Source organism: Symphalangus syndactylus, chromosome 6, assembly GCF_028878055.3.
Source record: "Symphalangus syndactylus isolate Jambi chromosome 6, NHGRI_mSymSyn1-v2.1_pri, whole genome shotgun sequence".
Taxonomy (NCBI): domain Eukaryota; kingdom Metazoa; phylum Chordata; class Mammalia; order Primates; family Hylobatidae; genus Symphalangus; species Symphalangus syndactylus.
Window position 1 is genome coordinate 124,080,302 of NC_072428.2, and position 20,752 is coordinate 124,101,053.

At 42.1% G+C, this 20,752-nt stretch overlaps 1 protein-coding gene across 16 annotated transcripts in view; it reads left to right on the top strand.

Moving 5' to 3' along the window:
- LRGUK (leucine rich repeats and guanylate kinase domain containing) overlaps positions 1-20,752 on the top strand; it is a 202,209-nt gene that overhangs the window by 39,738 nt on the left and 141,719 nt on the right. For 10 of the 16 annotated variants that reach the window (XR_010121604.1, XR_010121603.1, XR_010121605.1 and 7 more), the window contains exon 1: positions 11,621-11,929. Coding sequence is in view for 13 of the 16 variants with exons in the window: in XM_055284065.2 (XP_055140040.2) it covers positions 11,630-11,929 (300 nt within the window). In the remaining 3 variants the exon portion in view is untranslated. Of the gene's footprint in view, positions 1-3,906; positions 4,175-8,320; positions 8,426-11,601; positions 11,930-20,752 lie in introns of those variants that run through there. The other 6 variants (XM_063642258.1, XM_063642257.1, XM_055284068.1 and 3 more) reach the window with 4 other exon arrangements.

The window sequence follows — 20,752 nt, forward strand, 5'->3', positions numbered from 1 at the left end:
AGGAATGTAAATTGATACAGCCATTATGAAAAACAGTATAGGATTTTCTTAAATTAAAAATAGAGCTATCCTGTGATCTGGCAACTCCACTTGTGGGCATATAGCCAAAGGAAATGAAATCAGGATTTTGAAAGGATAGCTACATTCCTATGTTCATTGTAACATTATTCACAATAACCAAGATATGAAAACAACCTAAATGCCCATTGGCAGTTGAATGTGTAAAGAAAATGTCAGATACATATATATATGTGTGTGTGTGTGTGTGTGTGTATGTGTATGTATATAACATTGTGTGTGTGTGTGTGTGTGTGTGTGTGTGTTTTGAGATGGAGTCTTGCTCTGTCACCCAGGCTGGAGTGCAGTGACATGATCTCGGCTCACTGCAACCTCCACCTCCTGGGTTCAAGCAATTCTCCTGCCTCAGCCTCCTGAGTAGCTGAGACTACAGGTGTGCACCACCACGCCCTGCTAATTGTTGTATTTTTTTTTTTTTTTTGAGACAGAGTCTCGCTCTGTTGCCCAGGCTGGAGTGTCGTGGTGCTATCTCAGCTCACTGCAAGCTCCGCCTCCTGGGTTCATGCCATTCTCCTGCCTCAGCCTCCCAAGTAGCTGGGACTACAGGTGCCTATCACCACACCCGGCTAATTTTTTTTGTATTTTTTAGTAGAGACGGGGTTTCACCATGTTAGCCAGGATGGTCTCGATCTCCTGACTTCGTGATCTGCCCGCCTCGGCCTCCCAAAGTGCTGGGATTACAGGCATGATAATTGTTGTATTTTACGTACAGATGGGGTTATGCCATGTTGGCCAGGCTGGCCTCAAACTCCTGACGTCAGGTGATCCGCCTGCCTTGGCGTCCCGAAGTGCTGGGATTACAGGAATGAGCCACCATGCCTGGCCAGTATAAAACATTGTTGATTGTGATGTTTCATGCACGTAAGTTTTCAATTTTGATGTAATCTTGCTACTTGTCATCTTTGCTTTTGTTTCCTGTACTTTTGTGTCATATCCAATCATATGTATTATATATATATGCACATACACACACATATATATATACAACACATATATAAAATGAAATATTATTCAGTCTTAAAAGGGAAAGAAATCCTGTCATTTGCAACAACATGGATGAACCTGGAAGACATTATGCTAAGTGAAATAAGCCAAACACTGAAAGGCAAATAGTGCATGATCTCATTTATATGTAGAATCTTAAAAAAGTGAAACTCATAGCAATGGAAAGTAGATTGGTGGTTTCCAGGGGCCCGAGAGAGGAGGAAATAAGGAGATTTTGGTAAAGGGTACAAAGTTTCAGTTATGCAAAATGACTAAGTTCTGGAGATCTAGTGTACAGCATAGTGACTATAATGAACAATACAGTATTGTATACTAAAATTTGCTAGTAGAGTAGATCTTGTGTTCTCACCACACACACACACACACACACAACACACACAAAAGAAAATGATAACTATACGAAGCAATGATATGTTAATCAGCTTCATTGTAGTGATCATTTTACAATATGTGCTTATATCAAAACATCAGGTTGTGTACCTTAAATATATATGATTTTTATTTGTCAATTATACCTCAGTGAAGCTGAAGAAAAAGAGGGGAAAGGCTTAATGATATTGGATTTGGCAATGACTTTTTGGACATGACAGTAAAAGCATAGGCAACAAAAGCAAAAATAGATAAATTGGCCTACATCAAAATTAAAAACTTCTTTGCATCAGAAGTCACAATCAACAAAGTGAAAACACAACCCATAGAATGGGGGAAAAAACTACTTGCCAACCATAGATCTGATAAGAGGTTAATATCCAAAATATATAAAGAACTCCTGGCCGGATGCGGTGGCTCATGCCTGTAATCCTAGCACTTTGGGAGGCTGAGGTGGGTAGATCACAAGGTCACGAGTTCGAGACCAGCCTGACCAACATGGTGAAACCCCATCTCTACTAAAAATACAAAAATTAGTGTTAGCCAGGATGATCTCGATCTCCTGACCTCGTGATCCGCCTGTAATCCCAGTTACTCAGGAGGCTGAGGCAGGAGAATTGCTTGAACCCAGAAGGCAGAGGTTGCAGTGAGCCAAGATCTTGCCATTGTACTCCAGCCTGGGTGACAGAGCGAGACTACGTCTCAAAAAAAAAAAAAAACTCCTACAACTCAATAACAACAAAACAAACAACCCAATTTAAAAATGGGCAAAGGACTTGAATAGACATTACACCAAAGAAGATATACAAATGTCAAATAAGCACATAAAAAGATGAAAAGATGCTCAGCATCATCAATAATTAGGGAAATGTAAATGGAAACCACAATGAGAAATGAGAAATAATCTTGCACCCATTAGGATGGCTGCTATAAAAAACAGAAAATAAGTGTCGATGAGAATGTAGCAAAATTGAAACCCTTGTGCAGTGTTGGTAAGAATGTAAAATGATGCTACCAGTGTGAAAAACTATGGCATTTTCTAAAGCTAGTGTATTACCATATGATCTAGCAGCTCGACTTATGGGTATATACCTCGAATAATTGAAAGAAGGATCTTGAAGGGATATTTGGGCACCCATGTTTATAGCAATATTATTCATAATAGCCAAAAGGAGGAAGTAACCTAAGTGTCCATTGACAGATGAGTGGACAAGCAAAATGGGGTCTATCCATACAATGAAATATTATTCAGCCTTAAAAAGGAAGGAAATTCAGACAGAGGCTACAACATAGATGAACCTTCATGGCATTATGCAAAGTGAAATAAGCCATTAACAAAAAGGCACATACCGTGTGATTCCACTTTTATGAGATATTTAGACTAGTCAAATTCATAGAGGCAGAAAGTAGAATGGTGTTTGCCAGGGAACAGGGGAGAAAGGAATAGGGAGTTATCGTTTAGTAGTAATGGACTTTCAATTTTGGAAGATGAAAAGAGATCTGGAGACAGGTGGATTGCACTGCAATGTGAATGTATTTAATGCCAGTGGACTATATACTTAGACATAGTTAGGAGGTAAATTTTATGTTGTGTGTATTTTACCACAATATTTTTAAAGGTTGTAGTATTAAGAGCAACTGAATACCTAAAGAGTTAAAATCAAATTTCTCTGAAATGGTTTTTCTTTAAAAGAATTTTGTAAAAGCCCATAAATCATTTGCTGAATGAGTTTCCAGTCAAGACGGACTCTTGAGTAGCTTGATTTGTTCAGGAATGAAAATCACAACGTGACAAAGTGAGAACTTCTTGAGGACACCTCAATAATGAATGACTTTGAAAAATGCCCTACGTCTCCATTTATTTATAATGGAAATACCAAGCCAACTCAAAGCTGTTTGTGTCTGCAAGACTGTATTTGTAGCAGCAAATAATTCAAACACAAAATCCCTCACCTTGATATCTAAAGGCAATGAGGGGCAAAGGTCAGGCTTCTGTCTTATTCTTCACATGGCAATAGATTTTTGTCCTCCAGAAATGTTGCTGATGTCCTATGTCTCACCAGAAGGCCCTGTGTGAAATGACTCAGGGTGTGATTCTCTCTTTATCATACTCTTTCCATTTTAAACATTTAATGTTTGATTTGAAGGGGAAATAATTTCAAAGCCACTCCTTGTCTACTTGTACTTTTTCATGATTATCATATTATTTCTATGTGCGTCCTAGACTGTATTATTCTTAATGGTTTGCATCATCACAAACCTTAAGGAAGGCTGGAGCACTTTCCAGACAGTGGTGCAAGAAATGGAGGAGGATGTTGAAGCAGAGCATCCATGAGGCCCGCTTGGCTGGATGGGAAGGCTGGTACAGCAACACTCAGAGACGTAAGGTTTGTTCTTTCCCTTTAAGAGATTCCAAAGGACTTTCTGTTTGCTGTGGTTTGAACATCTCCTCCAAAACACATGTTGAAACTCAGTTGCCATTGTGGGGTGTCAAGAGGTGGGGCCTTTGGGAGGTGGTTGGGCCATGAGGACTCTGTCCTCATGAATGGATTATGTTTTTATCATAGGAGTGGGTTAGTTATTTTGGGATTTTGGCCCCCCTTTTCATCTCTGTCTTGTGCCCTCTGACCCTCTCTTGCCCTTCTGCCTTCTGCCCTTTTACTGTGAGATGACCCTTGCCAGATGTGGCACCACACTCTTGAACTTCCCAGCCTCCAGCACGGTAAGAAATAAAATTATTTTCCTTATAAATTACTGTCTTTGGTATTCTGTTATAGCAATAGAAAAAAGACTAAGACACTGTTCTTTACTTAGAAACTTCCCTAAGTGTTACATGCTGTGATAATTTTGTCAATTTGAGTGGGACCTGGGGTGCCTAGATATTTGGTCAAGTTTTATTCTGGGCGTGTCTGTAAGGGTGTTTCTAGATGAGATTAACATACAAGTGGGTAGACTGAGGAAAGAAGATTGCCCTCCCTAATGTGGTGTGCTTCATGCAATTAATTAAAGACCTGAATAGAACAAAAAAGCTGAGTAAGAGGAAACTTTGTCTGCCTGGCTTCTTGAGCTGAGACTTTGGTCTTCCCCTGCCTTCAGACTGGCACTTACACCATCAGCTCTCCTGGTTCTCAGGCGCTTGGACTTGTACTGGAATTGTACCACCTGCTCTCCTGAGTCTCCAGCTTGCCAACTGAAGATCATGGAATTCTTAATCTTCATAATTGCATGAGCCAATTCCGTGTAATATGTATGTATGTATCTATAGCCTATCGTATTCATTCTGTTTCTCTGAAGAAACATCTTCCATCCTATTAGTTCTGTTTCTCTGGAGAACCCTGACTACAAATACACTTGCATTGTGGGAAAGATTTGCAGCTTCTTTTTTGACCTTTATAGCAGCAAAGATTTGTTTATTATGGAAGATAGTACTCACAGTAGCAAAGACTAATATGAAACTAATCACTTCGGTGAGAGTCAGAAAATAGTCTTTTACTAACCATTGAGTGAGACTGTAGGCATCTCACATCCTATAGACATCCAGATACCATATGTATAAGTTAACTTTTACTGCCTTTCAAACTATCCCAAATATTAGTGGCTTAAAATAGCCATTGATTTGGCTTATGATTCTTGGGGTTGCCTGAGCAGTTCTTCTGGCCTGAGTCATCTCAACTGATTTTTACTGTGCTCCCTCATAAATCAGTTGGCAAGGCAGCTGGTACCAAATAATCTGGGCTGGCTTCATTCTCATGTCTGGCAACGGGATGTGGTTGGCCAGGCCCACAAAGGAAACTGGTCCCAGCATCTCTTGTTATCCCGCAGGCTAGCCTAAGCTTCTTCACAGGGTGGTCACAGCATTCCCAAGAGCAACAAGAACGAGCAGCCAATGGCCAAGCATTTGTACCACATTTGCTACTGTTTTTTTGGCCAAAACAAGTTTCACGGTCAAGCCCAGATTCAAGGGGTAGAGAAATAGACTCCACCTCTTAACTGGAGGAGCTACAAAAGTCACCTTGCAAGGGTTGTGCATGCAGGGATGGGAAGAATTGGTAGCTGTGTTTGCAGTCTAGCACACTGAATCAACCAATTTTACACTCATCTCCTTTAACTTTTCCTGTAACCTTGGAAGGTAGGCATTTGGGCTGGTTTGGATTAGATCTCAGGTCTGACTCTAAATGAGTCCGGTTAGCCCCTCTGAATGCTAGTTTGTGTCTTTTTAATTTTTTGGAGGCTTCAGAGTCTCGGCACTCCTCTCTGAGACAAGCATCCTGATCATTTCATTCCAAGCACTTATCTGCACAGATGTCATTTCACTTAGGAGGAACCAAGTGGCAGATGCATTTGGCATAATCACCATAAAGATAACTTTGTGAGTAGTCATCCATGTTTATAAAGCACACCACTATGTGCAGAAGACTTTCAGCAAGAAAGAGGGATACCCTTGTGGGAGAAAAGTAACTGAGGAAGTTTGGATACAAGGTATAAATAAAAGTTCTATAAGGTGCCTAAAAGGTACAGTAGATCACAGAAAACAGAGCCTCCTATTAACCTCATGGGAGAGCATCATCTGAGTGTAATAGACGTCACGTAAGACCAGGAGTTATAAGGCTCCTGCCTTCCCCTCACTGTTGTCAGGACCTCTAGCTGTGCCCATCTTTTCTTCCTTTGTTTTAACTCTCATCTCTAGATTCTGCTTAGACATTTGACACAATTTCCTCCTTTTCCTCACTCATGTCCCTTTTCTTACAGGAAGGCAATACCCTCCTCCTTCTTCCGACTTGCTGTGAGCAGAGTTTATTTCTATATTATTAATATAGAAATACCAAGCCTACTCAAGGCTGTTTGTGTTTGCAAAGTAGGACAGACTTCTCAGAGACTTCCGACAGCACAGCACAGCCAGCCTCCTCCCCTTTATCTCTACCACTTCCCCTTCCCAGAATGCCCACTTCCTTCTCCTCTTTCAGGGTGTCACTCAAGTCTTACCTCTTCCCTAAAGCTCCTTAGCAACTCTCTCGGGACAGATTTGACCCCAACTGAGATTTTTCTCTTAACTCCCCTGGACTGGCTCGAGCATTGCAGTATCTGAGTCCAGGAGTGAGCCCCGTCTGCCAACAGGGGTAAGGGGAAAGTGATGCCACTGCTGCCTCCAATTCAGTCCCTCCCTGAAGACCTGTAACACAACTCCAGCCCAATCAGGGAGAACCTATCTCCTCTTGTATACTTTTAACTTATATGTTTGATGTAGGTGTCCTGCTGCTCCAACCATAATGCAAATCCCTTGAATAAAGAGACTACAACTTCAACTTTTTCTGTATCCCCAGTGCCTGAAACAGCCCTCTCTGTGTAGTAGGGCCTTATAGGTTGTATAACCAGTTGCTGATAATGATGACTTGGGTGTTACCTGTGCTTTATATCAGAGCCTGCATGATTTGCTTTTCCATAAAGCAGCACTGTTCCACACTTGTTCTTAACTAGATGAATTGTGTTGCTATTTTTGAAGTGTATGCACTCTGGCAGGATTTCTTGAACCTTTCATGTAACTGTCTTCTATTTGCTCTTCTTCCTGTTTTTATTATTCAGTGCCACTGGGACCCTTTAGTTATTAAAACTTGTGTCTCTCAAGCACTTCTACCTTTTACCATCTCCTGTGATTATTTCTTCCTGAATTTCTGCTGGTCTTCTTTGATCTCCTGACTGTCCTAGTGTAACATTCTCAAGTCTTCATATCTTCATCCCCAAAAGATTTCACACAGTCCCTTCTGGTCATCATTTTAATCATTTTGATCTTAAGTCTTTGTGACTTCCCTGATGATATCCAGTTTTCTGTCTGCTAAGATAATCTGAGCTAGAAATTCTCAGTAATCCTTATCTAGTCCTGTGTTCAGATTTTATTCACAACATGATGCTTGCAATTCCTTTGCAACAATTCTTCATTGGCTTAACTTTTTTGCCTTAGTCTCTGAGCTTTTAAGATTATGTTTTCCTGGACTGCAATTTTTATCTTTGATCTCAACACCAGTATCTGATCTGGGTTGTCTATTAGTGGGGCAACCTCCAAAGCACCTTTGATATCTGCTGGGATGGATATTATTTGGTTCACTCAACTTCTGCCTAGACTTTATCGGATCTTGTTAGCCCAATTACTTATGACAATTTTAATCGGAATGTAGCTGATTTCTGCAAATGTAACACATGCATTCCTCATCTGTTCTTGGCTTTTCCCAACTTTATAATTATGAGGCTCAAAGTGTTTGTCTAACATTTTAAAGGGCCCCTCTCCACCATACTGGGTCAAGGCTCTAGGTGAAATTCTCATGGCTCCTATGTTTTCCCTCCTTAGCCCTTACAACAAACAAAAAGACATGATTATTAGTGTAATTGTTTGCTTAATGTCTGTATTCCCACTTGGCTTTTATGAGATAATAAGCTTTCTTTTCTTCTTCCTAGACAGGGATAAGAAACCATCAAAGGATAATAAGTTAATTCATCAAATTATCTCAAATTTAAGATTCTCCTCCATAAAGTTTTACTGAAGCAGTTGAGTAGAAGCACAGTGTTTTGATTAAGGATGTAGGCTGGGAAACCAGACTGTGTATCTGAGTCCTAGCTTTGTCACTGTTTGACACAGTGGATTGAAGGGTTGCATGACCTGTCTATGCCTATCCTTCCTCATCTATAATATGGGAATAATAATATTAATCTGTAACTTGTAGGGTACCTATAGGGATTGAGTTTATATATGTAAAGCACTTAGTTGTCTGGCACTTAGGAATTACTCATAAATATTAACGTGGTTGTGTTTTAATTGTTATTATTATGTTAATACTAATGGTGCGTTCTATTGTGTATCTTTTCTCTTCATTTCAAGGTGTTCTGTAAAAATTACAGTGTTCCATAAAAAATCAGTATGAGTTTGAAGTGCCACCATCTCAACTTGTCTGAGAAGCACTGTTTGTCCTTGCACAAAAAGGGTGTAAGTATGTACAGGGGAAGGGGACACACATTCTTTGCCTTGCCCAAGGTCCACGCTCCTGGAAAGGCATTCTTTCCAAATACAGGCAACAGAAGGTGCACCTGGCCTTTTCTTTCCATTCTGAATGAGGTTAGGTGCTGGCTCCAGACTGGGAGAACAACTCAGTTGCACACAGAAGAGTTTGAGGTAAGTAAGAGTTAATAATAACACCAACGCAAAGATACCATGAAGCTGAAGCTGGAGTCAGCACCCTCTTTCCGACTTAAGCTCTTTACCCCTTTGGTTCTCCCTCCAGGACAGCCTATCCTGGATGCCCTCTCAAAAAGGGCACTCTGAGAGTATCATCATGTCATTCCTCTACTTTCTCCTTCCTCTCACCCAAGGTGGCAAGGATCCAGGGCTATCACAAAAAGACCCTGCTCTCCGGAACGATCATATCCCACTGTCTTTGCCCACCTCACTTCATTCCCTGGTCCCAGAAACCTGAGGTCTTCCTGCCTGCTCCAACATATACACACACATGCACACACACACACACCCCATTCTCACTCACTCACTCTCTCCCATTTTTAGTATCTCACCAGGGTCAGGTTCTCTATGCCTCGTGATAAGTTCCTAGAAACTAGTTCATACTTTTAGAGAAAGAAGAGTATTAATGGTTAATTTCAGGGGCTTTGGAGCCAGGAAGACCTGAGTTGGAATGCCACTTTAGACACAAATTTTGTAACTGGGCAATTGCTTACCATCTTTGGGCCTCTTTCTTCTCCTTTGAAAATAGGGATGTCAATCCTCTTTCAGAGGGCCGTTGGAATAATTAAATGAGATACGTGTATAGCACTTAGAACAGGCCTGGTTTACAGTAAGCAATGAATAAATGGAAGTGATTATTGATGTTTTTGTAATAATGAGAAGCGTTTAGAATAAATATTTCCTCCCCTCACCTCCTTTCCCTCTGTCTAATTCTGTCTTCTCTGCCTGATAAAATAACTTGTTTTATGGATACAATGCCTTGTCTTTTGATGCCCAGAATCCCAAAGTAGGGATTCTATTAGTAAAAGTCCAGCCTAGTGAGCAGTTTGGTGAACTAGCAAGAGCAAAAATTGAACAAGACGTCTAGACTCTAATTCCTGCTCTGCTGCTAACAAGCCAGGCAATTTGGGGCAAGTCATTAGCCCCTGAAGGCTATAATTTCTTCTGTAAAAAGAATTGGGATAAGATGGACTTGTAGGTTCCTTCTGATTTTTATATTTTATGGTTCTACATGAAAAGGTTTTTCTCTGAATGAATTCTTTTATTGATACTTAAAAAACCTTGGCTGATGTATTTTTTCTTCTGAGACCTCTTATTGCATAGCTTTATCTTGCCTCATTTTTTTTCACACACAAAGGGGTAGTTGAAGGTGGACTTGGAGTTGGTCATTCTAGGTTTGGATTTCAGTACCACCACTTGGCTTTTGGCCAGTTATTTAACCTCTCTGAGGCTCAGTGGTCTCATCTGTCTAATGAGGATGGACAGAGGGTAGATGTGAAGATGAAAGGAGGCAGAATTCTTAGACTAACCTCAAAGGCTATAGTTTGATTGTCCTGTAGGACATTAACCAGTTTTGTCTATAACTTGGCAAACATTTCAGAATGCCTTTTCTCATGGACTCTGAATACCTGATTACTATCTTCCTGATTTCTTCATTAATTAGTGAGTCTAATAGAATCTTTCACATGTGCTTCATTCTATTTTTTATGTAAGAATCCTGTTTTTAACTTTTTGAAAATTATTCTTTGACTGCCTTCAGACACTCTCCTCGATAGACTGACATAGGCGAAACTCGCTAGAAATGCTGATTAAGTTACTGAAAAAAAGAAAAACGATCGAGATTTGCATTTTTACACTTTCTGCCTGATTCTTCCCTATGTCACTTAGCCGAAGCCAGGCCCTACGAGGGTAAGGGTGGGGAAAATTCCCTTGGAGGAATCTCTACTTATTGGAACAAGAAATAAGCAAAAAGCAAGATGAGCCTGGCAGAAAGAGATATTCTGCTTGTGGCCTTTACATTTATGACTAGCAAGATAATGAAGGAGGGTAATTCTGAAAGCTTCATGTCAGTTTTAACGGTCCCTCAAGCACTGAGAAAGATAATAGTCAATGGATGGTGTCCATAAGGATTTTTTCTCCTTCTCCCCTGACAGCCATTGACAGGATCATTTTGTATTTGCAACTGCTGTCATTGAAGCGTGCAGAAAAGGCCCTGTAAGGCCAGGAGGATGAGGGCTACTTTCCTGCAAGGATCTGTATTGTCATCACTATGGCAATAATAGTTAATATAATTTTCATTCTGCTGTTCTATAGAGTGTCGACTTCGTGGAGCTTAAGGCTATGGGATTTGGGTCACATAAAATCACACTAGCATAAAATCACGCCTTGTTATCTTGAAAGAGTATTTTTTTTAACTGCAAAGAGATCCTATGCAACAAGATTAAAATAATTGCCAATGCAGGTCACTTGACTAATATAATTATTTATGGGATGCTAATAGCTTTTCAGACGCTTTCAGATACAGTGTCAATTTGACAGCAGTTTTTTCTCTCTCTGTTTGGATTGTTAGACCACTGCCAGTTTTTCTCCCCAAGGACAAGGCTTATCATTGGGGGGTGGGGTGGGGAATGTAAATTAATCGGAAATCAGCTCTCAGGCGTCGTCTGGTAGTTTCTCTTTATTATCTGCAATTAAATCATAAGGACAGGAACCATGCCTTCTATTTCACTTATATGCACCCTCATCTCCTAGCGTCGCGCTCTGCATAAATTTCAATGGTACTAGCTTTCCTACAGACAGCTTTAGAGACATTAGACACTTCTAAAGTACGACTCTGCGGAAAGAGCCCTTTGGGAATGAAGCGGCAACGGTGGCGCACCTGCGATCCTAGCGTGGGATGACAAAGCTCTAAGAGGAGTCTCAGGGTAGGGAGGAAACAGCTGGAGACAAAGAAAGGGGGTGTAGCGAAAAGAGATGAAAACAAGAAAGATAAGCGAACAGAACAGACCTAAGAGAGAAAAATAACAGAAGAGACTGAGAAAAAGAAAAGTCAAGTGGGGCGCCCACTGCCCCGCCTGCAGAGGGCGAGCACGCGCGGAGGAGACTACAGGCCCCAGAATCCTTCGCGGTTCCCCTTGCCTGGGCTCAGTCTCCTAGGCAACCCCGCTAAACAAGATGGCGACCTCCGAGAGGGCTCTCCTGAGGACCAGAGCTGCCTCTCTCCTGAGAGGCTTGGGCAGATCCCGAACTGGAGACCGATCGTTACAGTTTCGCGCAGAAAAAGAGCGTCAGCGTTGCTGGTCTTCTTTTCCCATGGGGCAGAAGACGAAAGGCAGGTCTAACATAGCCTCCTCCTACCTGATCCAGCAGCTCATGCACCGCTATCAGGAGCTGGACGCGGACGGAGACGAGGACCAGGGCGAGGGCGAGGCGGTATCCGAGGAGTCCTCAGAGTCCGAAATGCTGAATTTGGAGGTGTGTCTTCCCCCCAACCCCGTACTCCCTGGCTCCCTCGTCCAGCCGTCAAGCCCTGCTACTTCAGCGGCAGCTCCGCGATGCACCCCCACCAGCCCGAAGCTTCCCACACCTTCTCAGGCTCGCCTCCAGGAACGCCTCTTCCCCCTCTTTTCTTCTCCTGTCTTTTACCCCGTTTTCTCACCCCCTGCCTGAAATAGCTCTAAATATCTCCTTTCTTTTTTTCATTAACACATTTAATTTCTTATGAGTCAAGTTAACACAGCGTCACTTTGAAAGAGTGTCTAGATAATTGTCTGGGAATTATGGCGTTAGCTTTTTCAAAATTATACTTTGACAGTATTGTGAGTAGGCAGAGTTCATCTCTGACATTGCCAGCACCTGTTGCCCATGGCTATGACATACTTCCACACTCTTCCTCAGTTCTAGTCCCGTCAGCATCCCTCCAGGAAAACAAAACAAAAAAAATCTGCTTTTGAAAGTGCTTCTTCAAAGACGAAGTGACTGAAAAGTTGAATACATTGCGTCTCTCAGGGGCATATGCCTTATACAAGCAACATGCACACACACCAGAAAAGCGCCTTAGAATGTTCAAACAGCCAGCTCATTGTGGGAGTATTTTAGGATATGGGGAATGTTCCCATCATCCCACCCGTATTGACTGGGATGGCGGCTTCACGTTTCACATGACTGCGATTCCCTCCTTTCTACAATACCTCTTCTGACCACCACACAATTCCTCTTCTTTCTTATGCTTATTATCGTCCTTTTCCTTTCTTAGTCTATTGCTGTCTTCTTGTCCTTTTCGACTTCTCATCACATCACTTTTTTTCTCTTGGCTTCTAAGAAATTGCTTTCTTTCAAAAGCGTAATTTAATTTGCTTCCTTTCTATTTTATTTATTTTTTTGAGATGGAGTCTGGCTTTGTCACCAGGCAGGAGTGCAGTGGGGCGATCTCTGCTCATTGCAAGCTCCACCTCTTGTGTTCAAGCGATTCTCCTGCATCAGCCTCCCGAGTAGCTGGGACTACAGGTGTGTGCCACCACGCCCAGCTAATTTTTTGTATTTTTAGTAGAGACAAGGTTTCACCGTATTAGCCAGGATGGTCTTTGATCTCCTGACCTCGCCATCCGCCCACCTCTGCCTCCCAAAGTGCTGGGATTACAGGCGTGAGCCACCGCACCCTGCCTAATTTGCTTCCTTTCAATACACTGTTAGGTTCTTCTCTTTGTCTTGACTGCCAGGAAACTTAGATTCAATAGTTTTTCTTAATTTCAAAGTTTTCTTTAGGTTTTTTTCTCCCCTTTTCCTTGGCAGTATAAATTGCATGAAATTCTTTTCAGAAGTAAATATAATATAGAGAAGTAGAATATTTTCTTTCTTTTTTCTTTCTTTCTCTTTCTTTCTCCTTCCTTCCTTCCTCTCTCTCTCTCTTTCTTTCTTTCTCTTTCCTTCCTCCCTTCCTTCCTTCCTGCTTTCCCCTCCCTCCTTCTTTCCCTCCCTCCCTCCCTTTCTTTCTTTTGTTTTTCCTTCCTTCTTTCCTCCCTCCCTTCCTTCCTGCCTTCCCCTCTCTCCCTCTTTCTCTTCCTTCCTTCCTTTCCCTCCCTTCCTCCCTCTCTCCCTCCCTCCCACTCTCTCTCTCTCCCTTCCTTTTTTTCTCTTTCTTTCTTTCTTTCTTTCTTTCTTTCTTTCTTTCTCTTTCCTTCTTTCTTTCTTTCTTTTCTTTCCTTCTTTCTTTCTTCCCTCCCTCCCTCCCTCCCCTCTACTCTCTCCTTCCTGCCTTCCTCCCCCTCTTCCCTCCCCTCCCCTCCCCTTCTCTCCTCCCCTCCCCTCCTCTCCTCTCCTTTTCTCTTCTCTTTCTTTCCAGGGTCTTACTCTGTCACCCAGACTGGAATACAGTGGTACAGTCATGACTCACTGCAGTCTCGACCTCCTAGGCTCAAGTAATCCTCCTGCCTCAGCCTCCTGAGTAGCAGGGACTATAGGTATACACCAAAGTGCCTGGCTAATTCTTGTATTTTTTGTAAGAGACGGGGGCCTTGCCATATTGCCTAGGCTGGTCTTGATCTCCTGGGTTCAAGAAATCTGGCCACCTCAGCCTCCCTAAGTGCTGGTGTTACAGTCATGAGCCACTGTGCCCAGCCTAGGATATTTTCAGTGCTCTCATTATGTGATATTCTTCTCATCATGTGATATTCCTCTTTGCATCTTTGCATCTATTCTTAGTCACCTTTTCTCTTTGAGGCCAAACATATTTCTGTGTTATGCCTGTTCCCGTTCACAAACTCCTTTCCTCATTTGTCTTATTTCTTCTTAGTCTCTCCTCTCTAACCTGCGGTGTCTTCTGTTACTCTGATTCTTCTATTAACCACTTGGGTTCCCCTTTCTTTGTAATGTCCTTCTGTTCACTTTCAACATTTGGCCTGTTTTTTTTTCCCATCCTCATACCCCATTTTGTCTTTCCTCTTTTTTTACTTCCTTCTACGTGAGCTAGTTCCCATTAGTTTTGCTTAAAGTTGACCATAGAAAGCTATTAATTATTCTGTTCATTATTACTTCTTTTGTCTTTCGTTGATTTACTTTGCTATCTTTAACAGTGACTGTTGCAAAACTCTAGCAGTGTTTTTTTCAACTTTGAGATGTTTGTATGGTTTCCACCAGCTTCCCCCCCAGAAGAATTCACAAATGAACCACCAGTATACTTTGTTATTCTAATTAACTCATAGCTCTTCGGCTATGGGGTTCATTAGCACCATTGTTAATCTGTCTTCAGTATGCCATTAACAAACCGTAGAAGGGGTTGGCATGAACTAGCTATTCCTTTTTGGCTTGTAAGACACATGTGGAACAGGTTCATTATTTCTTCCATTTACATTCTAAATATTAATTTTGTGTTTTTATTCTATTTTGGCTTTTCGTAGTATTGCACACATATTAATATGCTAAATAAACTGAAACAAAGTCTTAAAAAGAAACATTTGGAAATTCATGTTCAGTGATTTATTATTCCCATCTTAGCCTGTTATTCCCAGCTTAGCACCTTGGCAATGCTATCATGGTCACAATGATTATTGAGTGCCTTTAATGCAATTTGCCTTAAACCTCAGAAGCCCTTATGAAGTAAGGGAGGCAGTATGGACCACCTGTTCAAAACACTGCCGTTGGAATCAAAGATTTGTGTTTGAGGCTTGATTTAGCCTTTTGTTAGTTGTGAGATCTTGAGCAACTTACTTAACCTCTCTCATTCTTAATGTGGGAATTATAATAATACTTAAAGAAATGTGAGAAATAAATGAGATCCTATATGTTAAATGCTTATCATAATATATTTTGATACAGTTAATAATACAAATAGTAACTTAACATGTTTTTATCTGCTAACTACAGCCCATTAAGTGATTTGATTAATTTAGCCTTCATTGAACAAGCATTTACTGAATGATTGCTATGCAGAAAGCACTCTTTGACTGTACAGAGCAGAAGTTTCTGGGCCCAAAAATTGATGCATGAAAAACACTTCTTTTCAGTCCCTTAATATGGGTAATAATACCTACTCCTGTGATAGTTATGAACATGAAATTTCATAAGAAACTATATTTAAAGTTCTTACTATAATGTCTGATACAGAATAGGCTTTCAAAGAATTATAGCTGCAATAAATAATAACAGTAATGGCAGAAAAAGATGAGAACATGATTGAAGACATACATGGTCCCTGCTCTCAAAGCGAGATAAGAATGCGAGTAAATCATAGCAATTCAGCATACCTGTAGTATGTCTTACAGAGTCATCTCTGTACAGCTGATAGCTGGATTGCAGGGACATGGAAGACTTCAGGGGAAGGAGACTCTTGCCTGGGTGGAGAGGTGGTGTGTGGGCAGGCAGGTGGCAGCTTTTCCTACCGATGAGTTACAGTTGAGAACAGAAGAAGCCTCCTAGGTAGGGGTGAGATTGTGGAGGGCACTGTGATGTTGTAGGAACACAGACTTGGTTCTCTACACAGTGGGGAACTGCTCTGTTGGCTAGGTGGTATTAGATTGGAGGATGGTAATACTGGAGGCAAGGAGAGCAGTGAGAAGATTCTAGCAAAATCCAGGGGCAGTGAGAAGAGTTGTTATCTATCATAGGAATCAGGGACAGATGGAGCTATGCATTAAGAAGTTGGATATATGAACCATATGACTGGAAATCAGGGGAGGGATCTCAGAGTAGGAGACATGGGAATCATCACCACTAGATTCTGGAAAATCATCCAGGAAGGGATGGGAGGGAAATGGCCACGAATAGAACCATAAAGGTACAGATACCAAGGGTATTTAAGTGGTAGGCAGATGAAGAAGCAGGGAAGAAAACTGGGAGGGACTGGTAAGAGAAGTATAAGGAGAAAGAAGACCTATATGATAGGGAAGCCAAGAGTCTCAAGAACGTGATGATGGGGTGCAGTGGCTCATGCCTGAAATCCTGACACTTTGGGAGCCAGAGGCAGGAGGATGGCTTGAGGCCAGAGTTTGAGACCAGTCTAGGTAACATAGTAAGACCCTGTCTCTGTAAAAGAATTTTTAAAAAATTAGCCGACCAGTCATAGTGGTATGCACCTGTAGTCCCAGCTACTTGGGAGGCTGAGGCAAAAGGATCACTTGAGTCCAGGAGTTCAAGGCTGCAGTGAGCTATGATCATGCCACTGCACTCCAGCCTGGGTGACAGAGAAAGACCTTGTCTCAAAAAAAAAAAAAAAAAAATGAAGATGGGAATGGGTTACGCTACAAATAGGTTAAGTGGGAAGAGGCCTAAAAAGTGCTCTTTCATTTTGCCTGTTTGAGGGTCATTGGAGACATTGGCCCATGTGCTTTTTATGAGGTGGTGAAGTCAGGAGGCTAAGTGAAGTTGAAGAGTAGTTGGGAGGCGAGGAAAGGAGAACTAAGGCATAAAAAACAAACAACTCTAGAGAAGATTGATTATTAAAGGAAACTCTAGTTTATAGCTAAAGGAACCTGCAGGACTGAAGAAAGCCTCCGTAGGACAGAAGAGTCTAACACACTTGTATAGCTGGAGTGGGAACCACAGAGAGTGGTGAGTTCAAAACAGACAAAAGGGGGCAAAAATGGTCCCCGAGGAAAGAGAAAGGGGTGGGACCCTGAGTAGAGAGAAGGCGCAGTCTTCCTCTAAGACCTGAGTGAGAAACATTAGGACAGGTGCTCCTAGGAAGCTGAGAGGGTTAACATCTGAGAGCTTCCGCTTTGCTTCAGAAGTAGAAGAGAAGGGCATTAGTGGAGAAGATGGCAAAGGAGTTGAGGCACTGCACAGCTTGAGAGTTATGGAGAGATGAGCTAGTCAAGAAGGGGAGTTGAAAAGGGGCTGATGAAGAATGGGAGACCATTTCATAGCAAAGAGGCCCAGCTGAAAGTCAGCTTTACAGGGACTCCAGGATGCAGGGTTGTGGGGTCTTCTCCAGCCCACTCAGCAGCTAGGGAGCAGATGAGGTGCATTCATTCATTCAGCCCATGTTTGAGCACTCACCACGTGCGAGGCACTGTTTGCCTCCTTCACACTTAGGCTTCAGCCATCCTGAACCTTCATCATTCTCTCAATGGGCCATGCTTGCTTTTGCTTTTAGGATTTTGTACATGCTGCCCCTTTTGCCTGTAATACTATTTCTTCGCTTGCTTTTCAGCCTTATCTTCCCTTTTGCCAGAGTAACTCACAAGTTGGGTCTCAACTGAATTGCTGCCTCTCCTAGGAAGATTTTGCTAACTTCTTACTCCACCCTGGTACTGACGTACAATGGGGGCCCTGCTCATAGTCAGTAGACACTGCTTATCTCTATTATAATCTTTATCAAATCCAAAAATTGCTTGCGTACTTGTCTGTCTCCCAGACTGAACTGTAAATCCCTTATGGACTGGCACCATATCTGTTCGCTGATTCACCATGTCTTATCCATTGAGCCAAGCATAGTGGCTTGCATGTGCTAGGTATTCTATAGAGATTTTTTTTTCCCCCTGATGAATGATGAACATGATACAGTCCTGCCTCAATGCAGCAGTTGATTGTGAACTTGATTCTGATTTGTATATGGATGGGGTAGTTGCAACCAGGGGACAAGGATCAGAGACTTGAAGATAGAGAGAAATTGAAATCACGTATGGGGCCAGGTGCGGTGGTTCATGCCTGTAGTCCCAGCACTTTGGGAGGCGGAAGTGGGCTGATCACTTGAGCCCAGGAGTTTGAGATCAGCCTGGGCAACATGGTGAAACCCTGCCTCTATAAAAAAATTATAAAAATTAGCCAGGTATGGTGGCACATGCCTGTAGACACAGCTATTTTGGAGGCTGAGGTGGGAGGATGGCTTGAGCCCAGGAGGTTGAGGCTGCAGTGAGCTGAGATCACAACACTACATTTCAGCCCAGGTGACAGAGCGAGACCATGTCTAAAAAAAAAGAAAAAGAAAAAAAGAAATTGCCCATGGGCTACCCAGTAGGGAAGGGAGTATAGTCAGAAAGGAACAGATAGACGCTGAAAAAGGTGTCTATCTGTGAACAGACTGGAGATTTTGTTGTGGTCAGTGAACAAGTTCAACAGGTGCTAGATAGGTTGAAGGATAAGCAATTGTGGGATTACAGTGGAACACTGGGGTCTGAGGTTTCCAGGGTGGAGCAGTTTAGCATGATGACTAAGTCCAGGGCATGGCCATGAGAGTAAGCTATCTGGAGCTGAGGCAGTAAAGAATTGTGTATGTGTGCATGTGCTGGCAATAGGGTGTTGGATGGCCATCCATAGGTATTCTGAAGCCACTCAAGATAATGACGGGAGCTTGAAAATGACCGAAGACTGGAAGGAGAAGACATGATACTGCCAAATGTCAGGAACCTCAGGAGGTGTGAGGAGGTTATTGTGCAGAGCGCTGCCTTCCCCAAGGAAAAATGATGACAGTGCGGCTCATCTCCATGTCAATGGCTAAGTTGAAAAATAAGCATCCACCTGCTCTAAGCTAGTAAGTGAGGATGCAGTGTCTTCATATTTCCAGGAAATGGAGGCGGCCAGAGGAACTTCAGAGGGCTAGGTGGAAAGTTTGGAGGGAAGGTAACATTCCTTCCCAGGACTTATATAATAAAGTAGAACTTTATTTAGAAAAGTAAATGTGTTTTGCCCATTTTGTGAACAGGCTGATTGGCATAGATGAGTGAAACATTAAGATGTGGAATTTCTGACTTCATCAATTAGTAGCAACAGAAATCGTCATCTATTGGGAACACTATGTTGCACATACTGTGCTGTGAGTTTTATGTCCATTTTTTTTCTTTCTCCAAAATATTAAAAGAAGGTGTTGGGAAGGAATGACTTTCCCTCTACTCTCCTAGCTTTTATAGCTGGGTCTATAAAATAAACTGACAACAGGTAGATTAACAGTAGAAAATGTATTATACATGTATTAATTTTGAATAAATTTGTAATGTTTGTGGGGGACATTGCAGGAAAAAATAAAAGTGAATAATCAAAAAAGCAGTGAGATTTCAGATGTTATGTACCATCTCAATAGGGGAAGGGGAGAAGGGATGCAGGCCACTTAGGGGAGAGTAAATGCTTTTTAGGGAATGAATAGTCCCTTAGAAAAACAGATGTGAGGTATGACAGTTTGTGACAAAGTCTGTCTGAATGTGACACTGACTTCTGGTCTCCTCCCCTGGGTGGGTAAAAGTCATTTTTCCGTGTTTGATGAAACCACCAGGGGCCGGGGGCGGGAGGAATTTAGGACAACTGAGTTTCTTTTGGAGGATCTGCCTTTAGGCAGATAAAGGGAGTTCAGAAAGAGCCTTTCCCTGCGTTTGCTGTTTGTCAAGTATCTTCAGCTCAAAATAATCAATATACCAACGTGGCATATTTTAGAGCGACATGTCCTGAACTTCTTCAAAGATAATAACATTTCCTATTTATAGCTGAAAACTACGAGGCTCAGTGAAAACTTTACCTCCCCAAAGTCACACATTCAAAATGGCAGGGCTGGGGTTCAAGCCACACCTGCCCAATTGTGAAGCCATGTGCTGCCTCCATGTAGGTGGTATTTACTTCCCTGAATCAGTGGAAACTTGTTGGGAAATAAACTCTTTTTTTTTTTTTTTTTTTTGAGACAGAGTCTCACTCTGTCGCCCAGGCTGGAGTGCGGTGGCGCAATCTTGACTAACTGCAAGCTCCGCCTCTCGGGTTCACACCATTCTCCCACCTCAGCCTCCCGAGTAGCTGGGACTACAGGTGCCTGCCACCACATCCGGCTAATTGTTTTGTATTTTTACTAGAGACGGGGTTTCACCATATGAGCTAGGATGGTCTCAATCTCTTGACCTCGTGACCCGCCCACCTTGGCCTCCCAAAGTGCTGGGATTACAGGCGTGAGCCACAGTGCCTGGCAAGAAGCTCTTTATAATAGCACAAGCCTACATGCGTATGTCCTCAGTACCTACAGCCGGAGCAGCATTGTTGGTTCCTGAATTCATATATAGGACTTAGAAAAAGCGTATTTTGCCATCGTAATCTATGTGCTAGTCATGGTTAGTTATATCGGTGTGACTGATGTGATCACTATGTTTTGTGTCTTCATGTTGATGTCATTGTTAATGTGTTGGTCATTATAGAGTTGAAGGCAGCACAAACATAATACTGACCCACCTGTTATCTTTTTTGTCTGTCATTGTTGGAGGAAGGGCATGTCAGGGTGCCATTGGTTCATGTGATGTCTATAGACCAAGGGCCAACCTCCTTATGGAAATGATCATCACCTTTTTAATAATCTTGTACATTTTATAAATCTAGCAACATTGACTAACAGGA